Genomic DNA, 11679 nt, shown 5'->3' with positions numbered 1-11679 from the left:
CACTCTCGACCATACTTGAGAAATCCTCGCTTTTCGTGTTGCGGGGCGAGCCTGACGTGTTTTTCACCTCAACACTTTGCACGCAGAAAAAAGAAAATCGATCCACGACGTTCGCCTCTTGACCGTGTAACAACATTACGAGGCGTGGCTACTTGGACACTTGTACAATCTCCAGCTGATCTCATAGACACGCTCCTGGCTATAATACGGTATGACCAGCCCCTTCCATACCAACTCTACCGCTCGAAATCGCCGTGCACTCCCCGATCGTGAACTCCTCCTCGCCATGAAAGCCCAGACCAACGCTTTCGTCCTCGGCACACGCAAGTCCCAACTGGCGCTCGTCCAAACCGGACACGTCGCGGATGCTCTTCGTGAACTTCACACCTCTGCCTATTCGCGGGATGATGATGATGATCTGAAAATCTCGTCTCACGACGATTGTGCTTCGACACCTGATATTGAGTTGCCTGCCGCTGAACGAGGTGTTCAAGATGGTACCAGTATGGAGATGGAGAAGCCGTATTTCCCTCAACCATATTCCTTCTCAGTAGAATGGATGACGACTGTGGGAGATCGAAACCAGACTACACCCTTGCATCTGCTCTCACCATACTCTTCGACCCAGCCCGCCAAATCATTATGGACAGACGAACTGGAAGCTCGACTCATCCACGGCCATTTCGACATGCTCGTCCATTCGTTCAAGGACGTCCCGACGGTGTTGAAGGACGGATGCGAGATCGGATGCGTGGTCCAGAGGGAAGATCCGAGAGATGCGTTGGTCGTCAAGAAGGGTTTGAGTTACAAGCGATTGGAGGATCTGCCGGACGGATCGATTGTCGGTACAGGGAGTGTCAGGAGAGTCGCTCAGCTGAAGAGGGCTTTCCCAAATCTCGTATTCGAGGATATGGTGAGTCATTTGTGCATCTTTGAAAGTATCAAGTCTCTCGTCACACTGCAAGCTGACCCAAGCCTCTGCTGCTGCGTCTAGCGAGGAAACCTCAACACTCGACTTGCCAAACTAGACAAGGAGGACTCCCCTTTCGCCGCTCTCATCCTTGCGATTTCTGGACTTTCCCGCATCGGTCTCGGTTATCGAGTGACGACTCCCCTCTCTTCCCCCACCCTCATGCACGCCGTCGGACAAGGTGCTCTCGCTGTCGAAATTCGATCCAACGATCTTCGAACACGGAACTGCTTGCGAGGTCTAGGTCACTGGCAGACCGAATGGGCTACCGCCGCTGAGCGGGGCTGTCTGAGAGTATTGGAAGGAGGATGCAGTGTCCCCGTTGGAGTGGAGAGCGATCTTCTCGAGCTGGATGTTCATGGAGATCATTCTGATTTATCAGATCAAGTCGAAGATCGATATCTCAACGAGGTCGAATCGCCCTTGCTCGAAGACTCACCCATGCTCTGGTTCTCCGGTGTGATCGATACAGCCGGTACATTGCCCTCCACACCCACTTTCCTCCCATCCTCCCTTCCCAGATTACGATCACGACTTGCCAGACTGTCGCTCCACGTCTGCGTCACCTCCACCGACGGCAGCAAACACGTTCTGCATACCCCGAGACCGGTCTTCGTCCGATCGTACAGACAAGCGGAGAAATTTGGCGAAGAATGCGCGAGAGAGATAAGGAGGATGGGAGGTGGTGAGATCCTGGATGAGATCAATCGATTGAGAAAGGAGAGAGAGATGAGAGATCTGGAAAAGGCTATAGAAAAGAGTAGAACGGCAGCGGAAGAGGCAGGTATGACACACGATGGTGCAGCGGAGATTGTTGCGTAGATCTCTTGGTCTGGACGGATTGGACGGGATGCGTATTTGTACAGTATCAGATTTGTGGGTGGATCAGGTCAACATAGGCCTTGAGTCAATATTCCGGCATTGCGATCATTTCTTCTGCATAGTATCGCATGTATATCAACATTGATTTCAGCTCTCAAGGCGATGGACACAGTCTCCAGTCGATATCACGACAAGAGACGTACTGGTGAGGTACCTCCTTGGGAGATGATAGGGACCAGTGCAGCGTCGCTCAGACTCACCTGCTACCATTTCGATATTCTATCGACTTTAATTCATCCCTCCAATTTATCTCCCGTTCACACTTGCTCAATCGGGTAATACACCAACGAGTTGGAACCACACAACAACGACGAGAAAGAGGACAATAAGAAAGTTGGATCATTTATTTGTTCGTTTCGTTCCGTTTTGTCTGTTTCGTCTATTGTTCTGAATCCTAGGGGGGGTTCATACTACATTGCGCGACATTACTTCTGTCTTTATGCACTCCTACTTTGCGTGTATGATGCGATCGACCTGAGGCCGAGTTGCGGAGTACTTGATTCCCTACTTTCTGTTCGATTGCTTGAATGTATCGCATTGCATTTTGCTTTTATCATCTCTGTCAACATACTGAACCAGTTGGAAGCTCATCTTGAATCAATCAACCAACCCCACGCTCTCGGTATCAGTATAACTCACCCTTCATTCAGAACCACGTCGAACGAATCGCGGGTCAGCCCATCACTCGCCACCCTCTCTCATCTTCACTTGGCATCCGTATCGATCGACATCGACCGACACACATACGCACACGATGATCTCATCCGTCTATATCGCCGTCTCCACCCTCCTACTCCTTCCGTTCGCGATGGCCAGCGCGGCCGCGCAATATCATCTCGATGTGACCAAGCAGGTGTCGTGTGAGTCAATCAGTCGGTCGACGGATACTTCATCCGCTCCACCCCAAAATGCATGTTGTCAAGCCCTGTCCTGCCTTGACCCTTCCTCACTGGATCTTGATCCGATCATATCATGTGGCGTGACGTGTGAACTCGACTGACCCTTTAAATTTTCATTCCGCCCCCCCCCATCCTCCTCCCTCCCTAAGCATGCTTCTTCGACTGTCATGTCAAGGTGACCAATACGATTGAACTGCAGGGGAAAGCGGCCAACAACTTTGAGTGGATCAAAGGGAATTGTCGAGATGAAGTGAGTGGTGGTGGTGGTTTTCCGCTTCCATATCTTCTCTATCACATATGCTCCACTCTTCCTCGTCCAACGGAGACTTCGCCACTTGACATCATTCAACTGATTGAGCAATGACTGACACCATTACGCCTTCACTTCCTTCTTTCTCTCTGTCACCCGCCTACCCACTCACCCCTCCCACCCCCCGCCCTTTCCCCCTTAGGCATGGATGAACCTGATGTCCGAATGTCTTCCCATCACATGCGACTCACCCCCGAGCGTAGCTTACGCCGTCGAATACGGTACTTCGTTCTGTCAACGAGGGGGTGCGGACAACGTCGTCATTCCCATCCCACAGGATTATCTCGATAGTCCCAACGGGACGTATTTCAAGTGAGTCAAGCGGTTACACACTCCATCACCGCCGTCAAGCTGGTGTCTTGACTCTGACGATTGGGATGACTGACCGATTGCGCGACGTTCGTCTAGGTCCGAGGGATATCTCAATTCAGGAGCAGTACCGAACCTTCTCATCGCTCAATCGACCACCGCGTCAATGTTAGTTACTGTTCTGGTCTTAGGGATGACGGTGACGATGGTTCTGTAAGCTGTGCTGGTCGCTCTTGCGAACGGGATTTTTTTCGGCATACAGGGGATAAGGATCCATGGGCGAGTGGAACTCGGCGGTGGTACAGTAACTTATGTAGTTTAGGATCGTGTGCTGTAGATCTCAGATCTCGCGTAGTGTGCTGCTTTGTCGTGATTGATTCACACATACAGACAAGGAAGGAACATACATACGTTCGTCGTTGTCATGGAAATCGTGGTAATCCGTATGCAAGCAGATCTATCTGGTCTTCGTTTCATTGCCATCTACCGTACTGATGCACGAAATTCGGTGATGTGGCGAGTGATTTTGTGACGAGATTAATGAATAGAATAAATAATAAAAAAACATCGGCTACATCATCAGTCCATTTGAATACGTTTATATGTCATCTCTCAATCGTGTTCCACCATGTTACAATGTGGTACAGACTCGACTGGTCATCTTCCAGGAGATATCCACGGCAGCTTGACCTTTTCCAAAGATAGCAAGGAAAGACTCACAATACACTAAGCCAGGTTCGAAGCCGTGGCGTCGTGCGCACGGACCAGGACCATGACCGCCTCCGGGGTCAATGTCCGACCTGTCAACGCCGACTAGGGCGGAGAGGGCGGGTGATCAAAGCGTAAGCCACCGACACCGACCTGAAGAACAATAGTACAAAGGTCCTTTGGGATGGCACATGGCTAGACCGGCGAGAACGGACGGCGTTGAGCGATGCATTTGCTATGTTTAGTAAAGTTATCATCTTGCCTCATCCAACGTATTTGACTAACTTATGGAGACACGAAGTTGGTCTCCATCATCCCTCGGGATCCCTTTCAGAACAACAGCATTGTCGCACATTGTGACCATCTCATCACATCTTTGATCGATTTTTCACTTGTCCGGTCCATTGTCTACTCGCTCGATTCATCGACACCAGACTTGATAACCGGCAAGTGCACAATCACCCGCATCCGATCAAAGTTTTACAGTGTCTCAAGGACTGTATACTATCGGCCTGATCGACACCCAAGCGTCATTATACATCTATAGACATACACCATACCATAGCATATCATACCGCACGGTTCGACTCCTTCTGTGTGTTCGTACTGTGTACGATCTACCATTGATCAGACAAAGTGAGATAACGGAGATGCCATCATCCCACCTCATTGTCTCTCGGTTACTTTCTCTCCTCCTCTTCGCATCCATCTCGTCACTCGCTCTGAGCGAGTATGAAGCCCTATCTGTGCTCAAGGATTTTGCCGACTCGTTCTTGGCCCCGAACAACGCGAGGATCGCACATAGTATCAATAGGTAAGTCCGCGCTTGAGTCCTTGGAGCCTAGGCGGGAATTGGCCAGGTGGTTGTTCGTGAGAGAGAGAGAGCCTTATGGTGATACGGTTCTGGCCGCACTAATCCTGAAGTCGGTCAGGGGTGAAGATTTTGACGTGATGAGCATCGGGCGTCGTGAGGTGATGAGCCGGGGCGAGATGAAATCAGGCTGATCTGACGTGTCCATCAACGCAGCACGTTGTTTGCGCCGGACGTGAAAGGAACGGCAGATGGTGAGTCGTGTTGGTCGGTGCAGACCTAGTTCTGGAAGGTTTTGGGAGGTGTGCTGAGACCAGCTTCGACACCCAGTCTCGACCAAGTAAGTCTCCAGCAAAAGTATGACAAGATGCGAGTCATGGTACAGAAGTATTGACGACGGACCTGTTGTACAGTTTTGATGGAAGGGAACTGTCGACGTGAGTTTGTTAGTCTGGCGACCCGTACAGTATTTCTCGAGCAAACAAAGACGTGACTGACGATATTGTATCACCTATCATAATCAGTGAATATGTCAGTGTTATCATCACAGAGGCCCCTACTTTGGGACGCTCTTTGATCGACGCTGATGGGCTTCGCCGGTACAGCTCTTCGGCCTATTCGTCAATACCGCCGCGGATCCTACAGACCCCTCGATCTTTGGCACACCGATAGCGTACAACGTGGGTGCAGTAGCGACTGGTGTGCTCAACTACGAGACGACAAACGTTGATGGTATGGCTTCATAGGTGACTGCGTTGGTCGTTGAACATCAAACTATATCCACTTCCATCAAGTTCGAGTGTGAGTCTGCCGTACATCACCAGTGGCGTTCGCCACATTACTGACTTACATATTTGTTGATGATACCTGTGTTGCAGTCCATTATCCTGTTTTGAATCAGACATTCCCGATACAGATCGACGCATTCCTCCTCATAAATGATCAGAAGCAGATTCAGCAGTACGACGCTTCCTTTCGACGATGGGCGTGGGTCAGTAAAGTTCAAGGTCATTTCATTGGCATCTTGCAGTCAGATGCTGTAGCTGATAAGCTGCTTCGACCTTCCTAAAGGCAACCGACGTGATCATACCGTAAGTTTCACTTTCTCGAAAACCTCCTTCTTTTTCCTCTGATCATACAGCCGGATGATCTCTGTTGTCATCGTGCCCCCGCAGACAACTGATCCCTCACATGGCCGCTCGGGTGTCTCTACCATCGACGGCGAACGATTCCACGGTTCTGCGCGAGTACTTCACCCAGAAAATCTGCCATGCCGCGATGAATTACTGCAATGGCACCAACGAGCAGTATGATTTGTATGAGCATTGCGCCGATTTCCTCAACGGCAGGGAGGTCGGCCAGTCTTACAGAATGGGCGGTGGGTTTGTTCGCTTCTGCTCAAGTTCCACTTTGCATCATGTTTCCTCGTCGGCGAAGCGGGAGTTTCAAAGACGTTTGCTGATGTTTTACTGCTCCTTGCAGAAGATAATCTCGCTTGTAGACAACTACACGTGCCCATGGTTCCTCTGCGACCATCGGTGCATTGCCCACATATAGGTCCCTCAGGAGGCGATATGTGCATACCCAGGTCAGCATTCTGATCATATACAGAAGTCCCCCTTTCAGGGCTGACCTCACCATTGTCGGACGGTACACGATATCTACTTAGAGATTATGATCAGGTTGTTTTGGCTTCACATTTCCCTGTTGGGTGGGTAGCACCTAAATACGTCACTCCGGAGAACGTCGACGAAGTATTGCATATCGAAGCGGTCAACGGACAGCCTCTGAATCCGCTCTTGGGTAAGTGACCCTCGTCCGACATGGAACAGAAAGAGGCGCAGCTGACGATCCCTGCTGCCACATGGTCGCAGAGGTGGCATTGAGCGACGGCGACGCACACTCCTGGGATCCAACTCTGTATCCTACCGCTTTGTTAGGTAAGTCCCAACTCAATCGTAGCCGTACCTTCATGCGGGAAATTTGTCTGCGATGCTGACTAGTGTATGTATCAGGATACCTGCTTTTCTTCTACGTTGTCTCACATGTCCTGCAGTTGTGAGTACCACACCCTCGTTAGGCTTCAATACTAATCTGACAAGGCTGACCGGATATTCATCAGTATCTACAATACACGATCGCACGTCTTCTGCAGCCTCAGTCTCGAACACCAACGGAATGTCGTCATATGTGCATCCCATCTCCATTTCACTCATTGATGGGTCTGCTGACTCTCAACCTCAGACACCATGAATATCACCTTCACCTTCATCGCCCTGGCCCTCGAATTGGTCGCCACACCCGCCTTCGCAGGTCGTTACGCGCTGTGGGAAGTCCAATGTCTTCGTACGGGAGGAGTTGTGGTCTCTGGGTTATACGTTTTCGAACTGGTCTACAGGTTGAAGACGAGAATCCCCCTGTGAGTGGATGAGACATGTGTCGACCTTCCGGAAATTCTCAGAGACTGAGGATGCGAAGGGTCGTGGCAGATCGAGAGGAAGTCGAGTGCGCGATTTTAGCTACGCATGTTGTACTGACTAAGTTTCGCTATGATACCAGGATCATACATCACTTCTTGACGATTTTCGCAATATCGTTCACAGTATCGGTATTCGAGTACACTCAATCCATGACATATCTCATCTCCGCTGTGGTTTGGTGAGTCACATTCATTACATCCAAAGAAGCGCATGGTGCACGTCATGACTAATCACTTGCCGAGCCTAGGTTATTCCAAGCGACGACAGAACAACTTACGTTTGTCGCACTGATAGGATGTGAGTTCTAAGATTTTGACCGATTTCAGGAAGCCAGAATATACCGACATGTTCCGATAGATCGATTGGACTGGGACGGGAGGGTTGTCGGACGGATGCTGAAGATCGCAGCGATCCAGACTTTCGTTTTCAAGGTGTGCACGGAATCATACTAGAGATGGCCCCTAGTGATCCCTTGAGGCGACACCGACTGACGATGATCACGGTCGGGTCATGTGTTCACAGTCGGCCAGTGCGATAGGCCTCATAGTCTATTGGGGTCTTCATCAGGATTACACCTATCGATCAGTTGATAAGGCGTGGACAGCGATGGTTTTCATCATTGCCATGGGACTCCTGCTTACACAGATGTTAGTAATTTACGTTTGAATTCAAGAGCTACCTCTCATTCGATTTCTCACCTGCTGATGCTTGATGCCTTGACCTGACCGCAGCTGGGGTTCCTGGGCCACCTATACTCTCGGACGACGAGTGACTGGCACTCCTTCCTTACTGCCTCGCTCGGAGTCGAGTCAAGATTCTCCTGAATCCAAATCTGGTCACAAACGTAGTGATTCGGAAGTCAGTCAAGGTCACGTCCCGGTTGCTAATGGGGGTGGAGACGGGTATACCGAAGTAACGATGGAAGAGATCGATCGGACTGCTGTATCGACACTACCCCGACAGGTGACCCTTCCGAATGTGACCTCTGAAGAAGAACCGATCCGTCGACAATCCTCAAACATCAGCGCACGACGTGTCCCGCTTCCCCAATCTCCAGAACCGCCCTCAGCCAACACGTCGAACATCGGGACATGAAAGACATCGCCAGCTTCACCGATCGACTCTCAGGGGCCGCCGCCTTTAGATTATAGATACGTAGAGATGACCATTAGATAGGGAGCATGGATGCGTCATTGAACATGCCCGGGACGAATACAGAATGTAGGCACACGGATGTTCTTGCTGGAGCTTTGTTTGCCCTTTGCTTGTATGGGCAGTCACGGAGATATGTGAACAAGAAAGCTGAGATGTGAACAACAAAGGTGAAACAGGAATGCAAAACCGCGCTGGGGCTTGCACAACGTCTGGAGCCCAAGAGCAAAGGGATGCGTGGAGGGTGGTGTCAAGGGTGAACTGAAGCAGGGAGCAGTGTGAGGGAATATGCTCGTATAACTTACTTACCCTTGCGGGTCACCTGTTGGTTATGCGGATCTGAGTGAGATGGGAGATTTTGTAATGGGATTACAATCGATTAGCAAAGAAGAGCGTTGATATGGCCAGGCGGAAAAACACGGGAGAGTATGGAGCATTCCCCTTCCCTGAATCATGTCTGACAAACTTTTAGGGTAGACACCGCCACAACCCGCCCATATGACAGCAGAGTAGTAGAGTTGGGCAAACGACGACAACAGATACGGGTACGAGTTGCTCAATTTCAATACCAACTCTCACTCGCATCTCAATCTGCACTCCCGCCTTCTCCCGCAGCAACACCACCTCTTATAGTGCCACCACCACCACTACCACCACTGCTCTCGCTAGGTTTTGTTTGTTTACTCTCCACTGACCTTTACATGGATTGGCACCGTCACTCGTATTCTCCGTCAGATCATATCATCAACCCCCCGGCCCCCCGGCCCTTGTAGCATAAGCACCCTAGTAGTGAGCAACAACGCAACAACGCAACAACGACCGCTCTACTACGTCGCGGCACGTTTTATCTGTACAACCGAAACCAGTCGAATAGACTTACTTGCGTCAATTAATCAATCAATCAATCAACTGTGTCACAGTACACTTGATCACATCCGCACATTTCCTTTCCTACCCCCACCCACCCATGATGGGCTCATTCCATCCCACCCGACGAGAGATCATACTAGTTCTGACCCTCACCGTCCTGCTCGGCTTATTCCTCCAATTCGACCTCTCACTACGATTCACAGACTCGACAGGATCCGACTCGTTGTTCGGGTTCAAGGTCGGGTTCGGGAACAGGAGAGAGGACGATTGGTCAGACGATGGGAGACGGTTGAGAGGTGGTTCTTCTTCCGGAATAGGAGCAGGAAGAATAGCAAGTGGTGGCGCGGATAGATGGTTGGAAGATATCGAAACGGGGGTGGAGTACTCGAAGACTGCAAAGATTGCGGGAATGGCAGAGTCAAAGGTGCGGTGGGGGGAAGAAGGTGCACCGAGAACGTTGGTTTTGGCACATGCTCCTGGTGAGTGATTGCCTACCACGTATGACCTCACACTCTTGCGTCAAACCAACTCTTCATCGCAAATACAAGGTGCTCATGTACAAATACACCGCAGGATGGACCATCTTCGACCAGATCTACCTGTTCAATGGAACATGGTTCATCGTCACGGATAACCCTTCATCGATCCCTCTGTTGCGACTCATGACTAGTACCGGTAACGAGATCTGGAACGACGAGGAGTCTATCAAGGGACGGTGAGCCGTTCATTGTCACACTTGATTGCGTCGTCAGACGTGCTGATAATGTCTACTTCCTAGTGAGCCAACTGAACAAGACATGCGAATCATCTTCCCATCAGAAGCCAAGCGATTGTTCGGCAATTCTGCATCCCTCGTCTCCGGTTCGACATTCCTCGTCAACGATCCTTCTCAGTTCCTCGACCATTACTACCATTTCGCGGCAGAACTCCTCGTCGGTCTCTGGCGGACCTATGCCTCTCTCGACCCGACAATCACCGCACAGGGAATCACTCATCTGCCCTCACCGTCGCGAATGATCTTCCCCCATGTGGCTGCGGGGAAATGGAACGATTATGCCAAGATGAACTCGTTCTTGTCTCGAGCTATCTTCCCCTCCATGTCTTACGAATATCAAAATGATTTCCTCGATAGAGCCGATACCGCCAGAGCTTTCGTCTTTGAACGGGTTCTCTTTGCCGATCGAGCAGCCGCTTTCCGAGGTCCCGAGTTCGCAAAGACGTGGAGAACAGCGTCGGAAGCAGTCACACTCCAAGCTAGCAAATACTGGTGGTCACCCGTCCGAAAGAACCTGCTCGAATTCGTCGGCGGTGGTCAGGGCTTAGAGATGGACATGACCGAGGTCGGATTAGGTGTAGGTGTGGAAGTGGAAGCGGAAGAAGCGGAAGAGGATGTCGTGGCTTTAGAGGCGGAAGCAGGCGCTTTGGCAGAAGAGAAAGAGGAACTTCTGGAAGCGGATCGACAGGCGAAACAGGCCCATATGGGCAAACCCGTGATCACATATGTCAGCAGGCAGGATTGGGGTCGAAGAATGTTGAAGAAGGCTGGACATGACAGTTTGGTAAAGGAGCTCAAAGAGTTGGAGAAGAAGTATGATTGGGAGGTGAGTTGTGTCGATTGCTCGGGCTTGCTTGTCGCCACAATGATACCCATGTGCCCTTTACTGATGCTGAGGTCGTCTTTGCAGATCAACATCGTTTCAATGGACAAGATGACACGAGACGAACAGATCCGACTTTCGGCGCGAACAACAGTCATGATGGGTGTTCACGGTAACGGTCTCACCCATCTGTTATGGATGAACGCGCAAAATCCAAGATCAACAGTGATCGAGTTCTTCTACCCTGGCGGATTCGCGGAAGATTACGAATTCACGTCGAGAGCTTTGGGGATTAAACATTACGGCGTGTGGGATGACGAGGTCTTCACGGCGCCTGATACGCCTCAGGTCGCTTATCCCGAGGGATTCCAAGGCAACGAGATTCCTCTGAGTGAGTGCTGTCCCTGCTCCTGCTTACTTTACTTGGTAGCCAATTCCACGATGGATGAAGAGCTGACCAGGTCGTGTTGTTGCAGGTGGGAAAGCAGTAGCGGATCTGATCGTGCAGAGATTACTAGTCGACAGACCAAGATCTTTGGAAGAACCTCACACTTCTGAACCGACCGTATAGACTCAGCTCTCGGAGATAGATTTCATCGACCGGCTTCATTACTTGTACTTGTACTTGTATTTTTACACACCCACAACGCTCATACACAAACAGATCATTGCATTTATACCCTCTCATCT

The 11679-nt window shown here is 50.6% G+C and overlaps 4 protein-coding genes across 4 annotated transcripts; all 4 read left to right on the top strand.

Moving 5' to 3' along the window:
* Positions 1-211: 211 nt before the first annotated feature.
* Positions 212-1792, top strand: IAR55_001102 (porphobilinogen deaminase; the record flags this gene model as incomplete). Its single annotated transcript, XM_066944231.1, has 2 exons — positions 212-913; positions 995-1792. 2 exons carry the CDS (start codon positions 212-214, stop codon positions 1790-1792), a joined length of 1500 nt encoding a protein of 499 aa, XP_066805432.1.
* Positions 1793-2606: 814 nt separating this feature from the next.
* IAR55_001101 (uncharacterized protein) lies at positions 2607-3587 on the top strand (the record flags this gene model as incomplete). The annotated part of the gene is made up of 4 exons (XM_066944230.1): positions 2607-2712; positions 2901-3001; positions 3204-3373; positions 3470-3587. The coding sequence occupies 4 exons, from the start codon at positions 2607-2609 to the stop codon at positions 3585-3587; spliced, it is 495 nt and encodes a 164-aa protein (XP_066805431.1).
* Positions 3588-4728: 1141 nt separating this feature from the next.
* Positions 4729-8464, top strand: IAR55_001100 (uncharacterized protein; the record flags this gene model as incomplete). Its single annotated transcript, XM_066944229.1, has 21 exons — positions 4729-4892; positions 5106-5143; positions 5220-5229; positions 5303-5326; positions 5414-5420; positions 5495-5569; positions 5636-5690; positions 5768-5880; positions 5961-5980; positions 6065-6267; positions 6372-6477; positions 6559-6692; positions 6764-6829; positions 6905-6947; positions 7012-7079; positions 7134-7308; positions 7449-7547; positions 7617-7666; positions 7727-7800; positions 7892-8016; positions 8101-8464. The coding sequence occupies 21 exons, from the start codon at positions 4729-4731 to the stop codon at positions 8462-8464; spliced, it is 2013 nt and encodes a 670-aa protein (XP_066805430.1).
* A 1024-nt stretch (positions 8465-9488) lies between these two features.
* Positions 9489-11560, top strand: IAR55_001099 (uncharacterized protein; the record flags this gene model as incomplete). The annotated part of the gene is made up of 5 exons (XM_066944228.1): positions 9489-9870; positions 9965-10106; positions 10170-10992; positions 11077-11380; positions 11466-11560. 5 exons carry the CDS (start codon positions 9489-9491, stop codon positions 11558-11560), a joined length of 1746 nt encoding a protein of 581 aa, XP_066805429.1.
* Positions 11561-11679: the final 119 nt, after the last annotated feature.

The sequence above is a fragment of the Kwoniella newhampshirensis genome, chromosome 2 (genome assembly GCF_039105145.1).
Source record: "Kwoniella newhampshirensis strain CBS 13917 chromosome 2, whole genome shotgun sequence".
Taxonomy (NCBI): Eukaryota; Fungi; Basidiomycota; class Tremellomycetes; order Tremellales; family Cryptococcaceae; genus Kwoniella; species Kwoniella newhampshirensis.
Note: the sequence above shows the minus strand (reverse complement) of the source record. Positions and strands in the feature narration are given on the sequence as shown.